The sequence below is a fragment of the Lampris incognitus genome, chromosome 1, assembly GCF_029633865.1.
Source record: "Lampris incognitus isolate fLamInc1 chromosome 1, fLamInc1.hap2, whole genome shotgun sequence".
Classification (NCBI taxonomy): Eukaryota; Metazoa; Chordata; class Actinopteri; order Lampriformes; family Lampridae; genus Lampris; species Lampris incognitus.
Window position 1 is genome coordinate 129,431,252 of NC_079211.1, and position 13,855 is coordinate 129,445,106.

The 13,855-nt window shown below is 42.8% G+C and overlaps 1 protein-coding gene across 1 annotated transcript in view; it reads right to left on the bottom strand.

Moving 5' to 3' along the window:
- rimbp2b (RIMS binding protein 2b) overlaps nt 1-11,323 on the bottom strand; it is a 32,327-nt gene extending 21,004 nt beyond the window's left edge. Inside the window, exons 1-8 of the mRNA XM_056284632.1 lie at nt 11,219-11,323; nt 8,585-8,635; nt 7,919-7,939; nt 5,260-5,464; nt 4,151-4,299; nt 2,761-2,840; nt 1,864-1,973; nt 893-1,768 (exon numbers count right to left, since the gene is read on the bottom strand). Coding sequence (XP_056140607.1) covers nt 893-1,768; nt 1,864-1,973; nt 2,761-2,840; nt 4,151-4,299; nt 5,260-5,464; nt 7,919-7,939; nt 8,585-8,635; nt 11,219-11,320 — 1,594 coding nt within the window. The 5' untranslated portion in view covers nt 11,321-11,323. The remainder of the gene's footprint in view (nt 1-892; nt 1,769-1,863; nt 1,974-2,760; nt 2,841-4,150; nt 4,300-5,259; nt 5,465-7,918; nt 7,940-8,584; nt 8,636-11,218) is intronic.
- Between the last annotated feature and the right edge of the window lie 2,532 nt (nt 11,324-13,855).

Genomic DNA, 13,855 nt, shown 5'->3' on the forward strand with positions numbered 1-13,855 from the left:
AATGTAACTGGCTCAAAGCTTGTCGGTAAATAAGCAAATAGATTGTTGTTTTTACAGTGAATTATCTGATAGTTTTCAACTAGCAAGCAATACTGTAAAAACAAGAAAGCTGCATGACTACAATCCTTCATCTTTAACATATACCCTACTACTACTACCTTCAGCTGCTCCTGTTAGGGGTCTCCACAGCGGATCATCCGTTTCCATCTCTTCCTGTCCTCTGCATCTTCCTCTGTCACACCAGCCACCTGCATTTCCTCCCTCACCACATCCATAAACCTCCTCTTTGGCCTTCTTCTTTTTCTCTCCCCTGGCAGCTCCATATTCAGCATCCTTCACCCAATATACCCAGTATCTCTCCTCCACACATGTCCAAGCCATCTCAATCTTGCCTCTCTTGCTTTGTCTCCAAACTGTCCAACTTGAGAAGTCCCTCTAATATAATCATTCCTAATCCTGTCCTTCTTCGTTACTCCCAGTGAAAATCTTGGCATCTTCAACTCTGCCACCTCCAGCTCCGCCTCCTGTCTTTTCGTCAGTGCCATTGTCTCCAAACCGTATAACATAGCTGGTCTCACAACCATCTTGTAAACCTTCCCTTTGACTTTTGCTTGTACCCTTCTGTCACAATCACTCCTGACACTCTTCTCACCCACTCCACCCTGCCTGCACTCTCTTCTTCACCTCTCTTCTGCACTCCCCGCTACTTTGGACAGTCGACCCCAAGTATTTAAAAATGGGGGAATTATCAATGTTCCAGATTGGACAGTAGATACATATGTTAAAAAAAAACAGAATACCATGTAAAATATTTGAAAAATTACCCGGAATGAGAAAGTAGTTCGACAAATAATTATCAAGTGATAGTTGAGAAAATTATACATGGGCCAACCTGCAGGCTGAGTACAGAACTCCACAGAGATCTCCCTCTTCTCCCTCTGCTCCAGGGGAAGCTGCCAAGGCACCTGGTGTGGCCGTGCCACCGCTTTCACCTTGTAAACCGTCATGGGCTTCAGGTTGAAGAACTGGTACTTGTAGCCTCCTGCTTTCACCATGTCATACTCTGCACCGTTGAGGAAAATGGTGTGACTGTAGTTGCTGTTGCTGGGCATCCAGGAGAGCTCGGCCGACACCTGTGTGATGTTGTCTACGCGCAGATAGTATGGGGCCACCACCACATCCTTTCCCACAAGCAGCGTGCACCGCAGCTCGTCCGACAGGCCCCTGTCTGTGATGCTCTGAACCGAGATACGGTAGGTGTTGGTGGCCAGGTTGAGCTTCTCAATGAGAGACTTTGTCCTGCCCCCGAAGGGAACGCTCATGCGCACCTCCTTGTCCACCAAGACATTGTAGCCACTAATGGAGCCCCAGCCAGGTGGCACCAAAGGGGGATCCCAGCCAACAATGACACTCTTGGCCAGCTGTTTGATTAGGTTGATACGGCGGGGGTAAGGCACAATGTCTTCACCAATCTCATCAATGCTAACATCCAGGGTTCCTGTCCCGTTGCTGCAGGAGCCCAGGAGGTCCATGCCCAGGCTGCTGGTGCTTAGACAGTCTAGTTTACTGTCAGACTGCAGGCTGCTTATGCCTGTGCCCGTGCTCATGCCCATTCCCCCACCCAGTCTCTGAGAACCCAGGCTACTGTGGTTGACGTAGCCCGGTTCCTTAGCTCCGTCCCTGTTCTGAACAGAGGATGTCTCCTCATCTTGGACAAAGTCCACAAAATTGGAGGGGACAAGGCCCTGCTGTCCATCAAGAAGCTCTCCTGGATAACAAAAAGAGAGATGATAAAGAGGTAGTTGATGCTATGATATGAAGAAATGATGAAATTGAATTAACATGGTCATGGGAATATCAGACCTTCATAAAAGCCATCCTCATCCATAGTGCCATAGACGTAGAGATACTTCCCTGCCACTAGGGGCAGCTCTGCCTCAGGATGCTCATTAGGCCCATCGTAAGGATTATAGCTAAAAAGATAAATAAATACTGTAGCTGTCAGAGTGGTTGTGTTGTGCTTGAATTGTATTTCACACTAATTGAAAAGAAACCCAAACAATAAATACGCAGCCAAGCATTAGAAAGACAGCAACTCTCATTTTTTCCAAGACACATTCATTTTCAGGTGAAATGAGAGTGCCGTGTGGATGAGAAGCACTGGGCTTTCTGCATATTTTTTTTTCTTTTTCTGAGGAGTCCAATTACTTTGGTGCTTTGTCTTCTTCAATTTTTTTTAAGACTGGTGCTTTGTGGGAAAAAGCAAATATAGATAAGACCTCTCTATGCAGGCCTATGAGCTGGCAGTCCATTTCAAAAGGAAGGTTCAGGATCTTAAGCTGCCTTTCCTGTTAGACCTCTCTTGAAATACATGACAGTTTTCATTTTAGTAATTTGCTTTTTCCAAGAAATTGGGACACAGCTGTGATCAGTTGTCTTCAAACTTGCAGAAAATACCTCAATATACTTAGTTCCATGGTTAAAAAAATGCAAGAATTTAAAAAGGACTTTCATGCAGAATTGTGAGTAATGACTTTGTGCCAAACTAATTTCTTTTCAAATGCAAACAAATGATTGCTGTCAGTTCAGAGACAAAAACTTGCATATGCCAACCTGTCGAATTCCCTGAGAGGGGCTCAATCATGAGGAGTGGTATCCTGAACCTTCCCTTCATGTTTCTTGTGTTTCACTTCTAAAGAGACTAGACAAAAAGCAGCTTGAGAAAATATGGTCTGGTGTGTAATATTTGTGTAGACATACCTGTACCGAGCAACACACAGACGAACTTTGCCTGTGAATCTTAGCTTGGACCTTGTGGTTGAGCCGAGTTCTTTGTCCATCTAGTAAAGGAAAAGGAAAATACAAATGCACTGTATTCAGGTAAAAATTTCACATCTAAATGTCCTCTTTCAAAGCTTCACCTTGAATGTGGAAACTCACGGTGGCAGCTGAAACAATTTCACCTCCCATGACAGCAGAGGCTAGTATATTTTTTCAACAAAACTCCCCCCCCCCAATTGTATCCAGCCAATTACCCCACTCTTCCAAGCTGTTCCAGTCATTCCTCCACCCTCTCTGTCAATCCAGGGAGGGCTGCAGACTACCACGTGCTTCCTCCAATACATGTGGAGTCGCCAGTTGCTTCTTTTCACCTGACAGTGAGGCGTTTCGCCAGGGGGACATAGCGCGTGGGAGGATCACGCTATTCCCCCCAGTTCCCCCTCCCCCCTAAACAGGTGCCCCAACCGACCAGAGGAGGTGCTAGTGCAGAGACCAGGACATATACTCAAATCTGGCTTCCATCCGCAGACACAACCAATTGTGTGTGTAGGGACACCCAACCAAGCCGGAGGTAATTCGAACCGGCGATCCCTGTGTTGGTAGGCAACGGACTAGATCACCACGCCAGCTGGACGCCTCAAAACTTTTTTAAGGGTTGAATCTTTTAGCTGCAAAATTTAAAAGTGGACAGATTGGACTTCTCACAGTTCAATTCCTGTGCTTTAGACTGTGAGAATAAGGTCTGACTTTTAGTATGGTGTGCTTAAATGTACCCCCAACCTTATATATTACAGTGACTTGAACTTGGAACTACTGTAGCCTAAAGGTTAAAAAATAATGAAGTTGGTTTATATCTGGAAAGCTAGGAATAATCTGAATAGTAGACTGGTTATACTGGATAGCGCTCAGGTGAGTAGAACTGAAAAGCATTGCATTGTTGACAAATAGCTCATGGTCTCAGTGAAAACCTTCCATGAATACATAAAAAATAGAACACACTATGTCTTTAATAAAATATATCTCCTTAATGAAATTAGATCTTACAATCTCTCTGTCTCATACATTTATACTTTTACACTCCATCAACCTCATGTAGTCAGTGAAGCATGGTGCGTCATGCTTCACTAGTCAATGAGATCTTGGTTAAACCAACTTGACTGAATGTGAATGAGGTTTGTTATTTCTTATATGTGGCAGCGTTGACCTATCCCTCTCTCATTATTGATGGCTTGTAATGTTGGCCATCAGGATATTGACCTCATCTGAGATGCCGTTTAAAAATCATTGAGTTCTTCTTGATAAGTATGTCAGCTGCAATGACTACAATGGAAGGGCAATGTATAAAGATGAACGGAATAAGAAGGCAAACCTCAGAGAGGAGAGACCTCCCGGTGCTGCCTACTCGACTGCGGGTGAGGAATGTTGGCTTGATGGAGAGGAGCTCAGGCTTGTCCCCGCTGATCCGGAGAGGCCTGATGAACTCAGATATCAAAGATCTGCTCACTGGAGTATCATTGCCTGGGGATCAAGCCACAGAGATATTCACATGACGGTGCAACATAGACCATATCAAACCTGAGCTAAATGGAATAACATTATCAAATTAGGTTAACAGCCTGTTAGGATCTGTTCTCTTTATGATAGAGCAACACCACTTCTTGTTTCATTCAGTAAAATCAATCACTCAGTTGAGGCGATGCCTTTTTTTTTCTTCAAAATGTTGATATCTCAGCTGATTTGGATTTTTTTGTATGATCTTTATTTGTTAAATTTAACAAACTTTGTTACATTTATTTAAATAACCCAAAATCACGGTCTAAAAGGGCTTTGGAATATTGCTAAAATTAATGTTTCTTTAAAGTCAGAGTAACTTTACTGACAAAGTTCTATCATTTTATAGAACAGTTTACATTTTTTTGAAACAGTGTAAAATGACCATTAGGCCATCCCATAACAAGTTCTTTCAATAGCATTTTGGAGTAAAGTAATTCAAAGCTGAAATCTGGGATTTTTCTCCATGAATAAATAGCTATTTTATCCATCTGGACCATGGAATCAGGTTATATAATACTGTCATCTTTACTATGGTTGGAGACGCTCCATATACTGCTGTTGAATTTTTAGACTGGGCAGGACAAACACTGGCGCAGCAGCAAACATGTTCCTACTAAAACAGGAAAAGGACTAAAAAGTGATGACGATGAGGTGATCCTCCTGTTGGACAGGCAATTTACCAATTTTGCAGTTAATATTCCAGTAGAACAGTATTCCATTACAGTTTGATGAAGTTTGCAATTCATTAGATTTCCTGTGTTCACTTTGGTCCGAGGATGCCGTTTTTACAAGGGTGGAAACTGTTTACTGCTGAGCTGACGGCACACAAGCGACAATGGCTGCCGGACCTCGTTTGTAGTTCTCGCTACCAGAGGGACAGACAGGTCGGGGGAAATCACTGCATTTCAATACAATTCCACAAACCTTTTCCTATGGGGGCGGCCAGTCCATTGAGGAGCTGGGACAGGGATTTGTTGGGCGATCCAGGGGAATCGCACAAAGATATGGGTTCAGTGCTGAGGATGTCAAACTTCCCAGCCTGTAAACGGAACTTCTCCAGCTCTTTGGACAGGAGGTTGAACTGCTCACTCTGAGTCCGACATTTCTCCTCCAGCTCGCGCACTTTGGCCTGACAACAAAAACCAGGGAGGAAAAAGAGACAGATAAAGACAGCGGTAGACAGAGAGATAGAGAGACAGACATAGACAGAGAGATAGAGAGAAAGAGGGGAGAGGCAGGATGGTAAATGAGACAAAGTGTCAGAAGAGGAGAATGTAAGGGAATAGTGTCACGCATAAAAAAAAGAAAAGAAATGCGAGAGTGCACCCATACGTATGTAAATACGTACACATGTTAAGTCTAAGATCTAAACAGAAATAGAATGTAGAATGGGACAATTTCACTTGAGGAAAGGGGGATCATTCAGAGAGAAAAATTTTCTAAACCTCTAAACTACTGACAATATGCAAATCTCATGCAGGACTGCGGGTGATGCACATGATTCCAAGGAGTTGCCTCTTGCTACGAGGAAATTTGCATACTGTACCAAAAACATCAGAATTCCTATTCATAGCGTGAGGAATACTCCTCAATCTCACTGCACAAAGATAGTAACATGAAGACAAGGCTAATCAGGAGTGATGGGACTGATAAATGAGGCAACAGTAATTTAGTAAGACACAGTAGAACCATGCGGTCAAACCCTCGAGTTTGACAAGCAAAATACTGTTCCCCGCATTTATTGTTTGTCAAATTGCATGGGCAGGTACGGTGGAAATTCCAGAAATGCTAATGCACGACTGTATTCTAGGCTATATGATGGTTTGCTGAAAAACAGCTCTTAAACGCAACACAACCTTTCGTCCACACAAGACAACCTAAACCACAAAAAAGGACACTGCAACGCTCTTGGAATTTTCAGCACTGCCCAATGCACAGCAATGACTGCTGCACTACAATGCTCTGTTAACGTATTTCATGCAGACAAGTGATTGCTTGGCTGGGTATGAACATGCTATTAGAGAAAGATGACCTCTCTAGTCCCTGTATTTGTGAGTTAATGAATCAACAGAAAGGGGTGATTAGCTTATTAGAGTCATACAGTTTTCAACTGTATGACAGCCTTGTGAACACATGCCGGACACCATACATGCAATGAAAAAGGATCCCATTCATCGTTGTTCGGTGATCCTGTGTTTTGCTGCAATGTAAAATGTCATCTTTGCTCTATTTTCCTCTAGAGAGAAATAAGGGTGATAGTTCTAGATGGTAGGTCCTGAAAGATGTGGAATCACTGAAGACCTCTGGATCCAAGACATCATCTAGCCACTGTTTTTAACAGTGTATTTTAGGGGTGAAATATATGCTCCCTTCATTGAATGCATTCTTATGTTTATAATGTTTGTTTTTCTGTGTGTATCCACTGAGGTATTTAATGCAAAATTGCTTGACATTAAATAGTTCAAAATGCACCTCCCGCTACTGTATGTCTGTGAACTCGGAGTGCAGACATACATCTTTGGTTCAAGTTTACATATGTGGACTCTGAAAAATTAGTTTTGTGACGTCTTGACGCAAGCTCAATAATCCAGGTAAGGAAATCCCAGAAAGGTTAATCAGTTCATCTGGACACGTTTAGTGGGAGAAATATTTCATCACTCATCCAAGTGACTTCATCCGTCTCAACTGACTGCAGGTATGAGGATTTATTGGCACATCCTTGATAGGCAGGAACCCTGGTTTGAATGGGGAGTCAAAGACGACATCTATGTGAAGAGGGAATGACCATCCCTGAACCAAGGGAGGGGCCTAAGAGTACATCTGTCGCCATCTTACAATGCTGTGACTGCAACTATTCGTCAGTCCTCTGTGAATAGTACACATGGCCATTGAAACTCTAGTTAATGGTCACAGCAATTTGCATATGAAACCCATTGTTGTTTTCGGTCATTACTGTATTGTTTATAAGGGTGGTGATACCTGCCGTCAGTTGAGACCGAAGAGGTCACTTAGATGAGTGATGAAACGTTTCTCTCAACAAACGTTTTATCCAGATGAACTGATTCAACTTTCTGGGATTAGTTTTGTGATGTATATTGAGTCATTAATTGTTTTGCAAGTGTAAAGTAACTCTCCTTTAGACAAAGGCCGAGACACTTCAATAAAGTTCCAACCCTGCCAAGATCCCACCACTTGCGCCTTTAAAAAGGCAGTTCACCTTTATGAAAGTGCTGCTAGAGACGAGTGGGTGTCATAGCATATGATAAATGGATTGCTACTGTGCTGAGACAGCACAGTAACAATATTGAAAACTAAGTTCAATCTGGAAGTGATAACTTGTGTAAAATCAGTTCTCTGATGTTCTCTTTGAGTATCTTTCACCTTTTGTGGTATAGCAATGTGTTAACAAGAGCAGCTGATCATTTCTGCCGTAAATACAACCGACATCATAACTGTCATTACAATTTGGTGTGTGATAATCGTATCTCTTAGGCTGAAGAAAAGTAGGGGGACACAGTATATCCTATTGGCTGTACTGGGAGTGGTGAAAAATACCAAAAAACATGAAACAATTCTGAAATACCTGCATGCTGTCCAAGTGGTTCTGTATATGCATAAACACACACACCAATACAATGAAAAGAGATTTGGGAAAGGAATTAAGCACAATTTACACCCATGATCTCTCATACATATCTTGAAAGAAGAGCACTTTTTTGAAATGTGAAATTACAATCTGTGCCGGCACTCAAGCATATCTATTACTTAAGAACAATAATAAACAAGAGTGAAATAGTAGATAATGGTAATTTATGATAAAAAGGACCTTTTTTATGAATTAGATCTTCACTGGAGAGAGTATATTCCGAGAAAAAAAAAAAAAAAAAAAAAACACGCCAAGTTCAAATGGACCCTTAATGGGGTCAGTTAAACAGTGCTGTCACTATAGAATGGCAAAAAACAACAACAACAGAAAAAGCAACCTGGATTACGCATTTAAATCATCATATCAGCTGTATGACCTGGGAAGAACTGACAACAGTGCAAAGGCTTTCAGGCAATGAGTCCAAGAGAAACAGAAAATAGTTTCTGGTTGACATGTCTGACTGACTGGCTGACCTGTCCCACTCATTCCAGCACCAGCCACGCACTAAAATCTCACATCAGCCAAGTCTCCCTTCCATCCTGCCCCCCATACATGCCCCCCCACACACACAAACACACACTCACACAGAGTCAAAATACTCACCTCTAACAGATGGACAGCGCCTTCATGCTCCTTTTTTGCCTCAACCTGAGCCTGGGAGACACAGGGATGCAGAGTGAGCCTCAAAAACAAACACCAGTAAGAGACCTCCACTAATCTCTAGAAATGCCTTTCCATTCTTGGCATTTTGAAAAAAAAATATATATATATATATATATATATATATATATATATATACACTACCGTTCAAAAGTTTGGGATCACCCAAACAATTTTGTGTTTTCCATGAAAAGTCACACTTATTCACCACCATATGTTGTGAAATGAATAGAAAATAGAGTCAAGACATTGACAAGGTTAGAAATAATGATTTGTATTTGAAATAAGATTTTTTTTACATCAAACTTTGCTTTCGTCAAAGAATCCTCCATTTGCAGCAATTACAGCATTGCAGACCTTTGGCATTCTAGCTGTTAATTTGTTGAGGTAATCTGGAGAAATTGCACCCCACGCTTCCAGAAGCAGCTCCCACAAGTTGGATTGGTTGGATGGGCACTTCTTTGAGCAGATTGAGTTTCTGGAGCATCACATTTGTGGGGTCAATTAAACGCTCAAAATGGCCAGAAAAAGAGAACTTTCATCTGAAACTCGACAGTCTATTCTTGTTCTTAGAAATGAAGGCTATTCCATGCGAGAAATTGCTAAGAAATTGAAGATTTCCTACACCGGTGTGTACTACTCCCTTCAGAGGACAGCACAAACAGGCTCTAACCAGAGTAGAAAAAGAAGTGGGAGGCCGCGTTGCACAACTGAGCAAGAAGATAAGTACATTAGAGTCTCTAGTTTGAGAAACAGACGCCTCACAGGTCCCCAACTGGCATCTTCATTAAATAGTACCTGTTAGAGCCTGTTTGTGCTGTCCTCTGAAGGGAGTAGTACACACCGGTGTAGGAAATCTTCAATTTCTTAGCAATTTCTCGCATGGAATAGCCTTCATTTCTAAGAACAAGAATAGACTGTCGAGTTTCAGATGAAAGTTCTCTTTTTCTGGCCATTTTGAGCGTTTAATTGACCCCACAAATGTGATGCTCCAGAAACTCAATCTGCTCAAAGAAGTGCCCATCCAACCAATCCAACTTGTGGGAGCTGCTTCTGGAAGCGTGGGGTGCAATTTCTCCAGATTACCTCAACAAATTAACAGCTAGAATGCCAAAGGTCTGCAATGCTGTAATTGCTGCAAATGGAGGATTCTTTGACGAAAGCAAAGTTTGATGTAAAAAAAAATCTTATTTCAAATACAAATCATTATTTCTAACCTTGTCAATGTCTTGACTCTATTTTCTATTCATTTCACAACATATGGTGGTGAATAAGTGTGACTTTTCATGGAAAACACAAAATTGTTTGGGTGATCCCAAACTTTTGAACGGTAGTGTATATAATATTTGAAATATATACAGCCCACCCAGACCTGTGCCAGATGAAAGCTGAGGAAACAACAAGATCAAGATGTATGGGATGTGGCACACAGGACATATCAGTGCCTCAAAGTTAAGACAATCAAAGGACTGAATTTAAAGTCAATTTCAATTAATTGCCTCTGACTAAAAATGTACATGTCATCTGAGTTTTCATAACTTCGTAAATCCTTCCATTTTGGTACTTCAAGCTAATCAAATCAAAGGCTTATTGTAGCTGTAAGATTTATTTTTCAGCTCCTAGTTGACGCAGCTCTGACAGTGACCAATCTTTCCTTCTTACAGAATATTTGTAACTTTGGTGGTCAGTGACACACCTAGTTTGTCAGAATGTGTGCTTGACTTGTTGTGAAAGCCATCAGTGAGATTAAGAATCTGCAATAGTGTTATACAGAAAACCCAATGATTCCTGGGCAATCAGGGAGGCTAATCTTAGGCTCATATAAAATCATTGTACTGTTTAATATACCAAACAAATTTAAAACTGAAATCCTATATAGAGGCTCAGTTTTAGAAACTATGAATATCTTTTGGAGAACAAAAAAATGTTCCCTGGGACTGAGTGAACATATGTGGACTTCCCGATTTCATAAAGCCACTTAATCGACAATCTAAGCAAAAGCAAAACAAAAAAAACAAAACAAAAAAATAGCCAATATATCTGAGGAGGGATACTGTAGTTGTGATTTTTTTTTTTTGCTAACATGAAGCTAATTTACAAACATTAGGCTGAATCTAAAGTTAGAAGTGCAACAGCAACACTGAGGTGCAGCCACTCAGCACTGATTCCAGAGGAGGCATGGGTGACAGCTCCTATCACGTTCACACCCTCACTCATCTCAGCCATTGCCATGCTTGTTTTGACCTCACAGTCATCTCCACTGCTTCAGAGGGGATAGACAAACCAAAGATTCAGGGCCAGCAAGCCTCCAAAAATGTCACATTTACTCTAGGTTATAGCCTGCTGATTTGCCTGCTGTACAAACAAGAGGCGTGATCTTGAGATGTTGAACTCTCTGTCCAAGTAGTCTTGGAACAAGATAGGCAGATGAAGGCAGGGTTTTAGGGGGTACACTGGGCTAGCTATAGTAGCAACGCTGCTCAACACAAAGGATTTTGACCCTCTAACATCACACAGGCTTGGCTAACAAGCGAGGGTGACCCTTCAGTGCCGTCAGCATGACATGAACCACCTTACCTTCTGAAGAAGGTCAATCTCCTGCTGCTTTGCAGTAAGTACAGCCAAGGCTTGCTCATGCTCCAACTCTAGCTGCTGCCTCCGCTCTGCAGCCTCACGCATATGCTGTCCGCAGGGGGCAGGGGTAGGATTGTTGGGGGGCATAGAGAGGGCTGCTGTTAGTAGAACTAAAAGGAAAAACATGGCACTGAGTCCAAAAAAGATGCATCCCCAGTCTTCTATTCCAACTAAAGAGTGATATTTTCACACATGATTAACAGTGTGCTGGCGTTAGAAACCTTTGAAGTAAGACATAAACTACACAACTGCCATGTCATGAATGTACAGTTAATGTTAAATGATCTTTTAGTGAGGTCAGGTCAAAACATTTTTGCGCAGAACATTATGGATGAGGACTAGAGATGCTTTGCTGTGTAAACAAAAAACAAACATCAATTCACAGTTAGGTTTGCTGCCCCCCTTAGGTAACACAATACCTGTTAGAAGTCTCATTACTGAGGCCGTCTGAAAAGCTGTCCTCAGCGATGTCTTTGCATAATCAATACAGGGCTTTTAGTTACATGAAAAGGGTGAGCAAACTCCACAGTGTGCCCACTTGTCTGTGACCATCCATAACAAAAGAAGCCATACAATACATAGGACTGAATGCAAGGCTGGTCATAGGCCAATATGCCAGTGTCATCCAGTCAGCTTGCTGCTATTATCATATTGTGAACAACCGGAGGGGGGGGGATCATTTGCAACACTGTTAGGGGGGAAAAAAGCAAATGACACTGTCATGCCAAGAAAAAACTGAAGGTATCGGATAGGTAATGTCATCAAAACTTGTGTGTGACATTATCATCATGAAGAGTGACCTCTAGCCAGATCCCCTTGTTCCTTCTCCCTCCCCAACCTTGTCCACCCAGTGCCAAACTATTTTGGCCTGCCTCATGCACAATCACATTCCACAGTGCTCTGGTCGTATAGCCAGGTGGCCATTCGTGTGTCTGGTGAGCAGCCCACATATAGAGGGAAAGGTAAGCACAGCCATGTGGAGAGAAAGCATTCGAAATGGGACCGTGTAGAGCTGCTCCCCAAGAGATGGACATAGCAGTGATACCTTAGCATTCTAGTACAGGAGAGAGAGGATGGGTTGGTGGTCATAAAGCGATGGGGCAGGAAGGGTGGACAACACATAAAAGGGGAAGGAGAGGAGTTGGGAAGGGAAGGAAGGGTGGGGGATTGGGGGGGGTCTGACTGCTCCAAGCTTCTACTCTTCCTGGTGAGACCTCCCAACTCGGCACTGGAAGGCAACAGACATGTTAGGGACATTAGACAGTATAGAGGAAGACAACCAGGTGGAGGCACTGTAGTAAAGGCATGGGGTGGGGGGAGGGAGACAGACTGGCAGAGGGTTCAGGTTCTGTCAAAAAAAAAAAATCTGAACCAGGACCTGGATGCATGTGCTTAAAACGCATCACAAAGAAATTGAGTGAAAATATCTGGCCACGGTGCTGAGTTCCTCACCTTGAGCACCTGCTCTAAGTTCTCCAGTTTGCCTTGGAGCTGGTTCTTCTCCCACAGGGCCAAATCTCTCTCCTGCGTCACAGCACCGAGGGTCTCTTTGAGCTGGGCATACTCAGACCTCACCTGTGCACAGAAAAAAGCAGAGAACTGCTGGTTAATGGAGCACAAACACACATGAGGCAGGAAAACACTGTCAGGGTTTTCCCTGCCCTGGCTAATTTTGTTCAGATCACCAATGAATGAATCAAAACTAAACAATCTTGGTACTTTTGTCAGCCTGTTAGAGCTGACCTTTACATACAGATGTAAAATGGATGTTAGCTGATTGCCTACTACTACTACTACTTTCGGCTGCTCCTGTTAGGGGTCGCCACAATGAATAATTTGTTTCCATCTCTTCCTGTCCTCTGCATCTTTCTCTGTCACGTCAGCCACCTGCATGTCCTCCCTCACCACATCCATAAACCTCCTCTTTGGCCTTCCTCTTTTCCTTTTGCCTGGCAGCTCCATATTCAGCATCCTTCTCCCAATATAACCAGCATCTCTCCTCTGCACATGTCCAAACTATCTCCATCTTGCCTCTCTTGTTTTGTCTCCAAACCGTCCAACCTGAGCTGTCCCTCTAATATACTCGTTCCTAATCCTGCCCTTCTTCATCACTCCCAACAAAAATCAGCTCTGTCTTCCCTTTGACTTTTGCTGGTACCCTTCTGTTGCAAATTACTCCTGACACTATTCTCTTCTACACCCACCCCATCCTGCCTGCGCTCTCTTCTGCACCTCTCTTCTGCACTCCCCATTACTTTGAACAGTTGACCCCAAGTGTTTAAACTCATCATCCACCTTCATCACCTCTACTCCTTGCATCCTCACCATTCCACTGTCCTCCCTGTCTTTCATGCATATGTATTCTGTCTTGATCCTACTGACTTTCATTTCTCTTCTCTCCAGTGCATACCTCCACCTCTCCAGGCTCTCCTCAACCTGCTCCCTATTCTCGCTACAGATCACAATGTCATCCACGAACATCATAGTCCATGGAGACTCGTGCCTGATCTCATCCATCAACCTGTCCATCACCAGTGCAAACAAGAAAGGGCTCAGAGCAGATCCTTGATGTAATCCTAC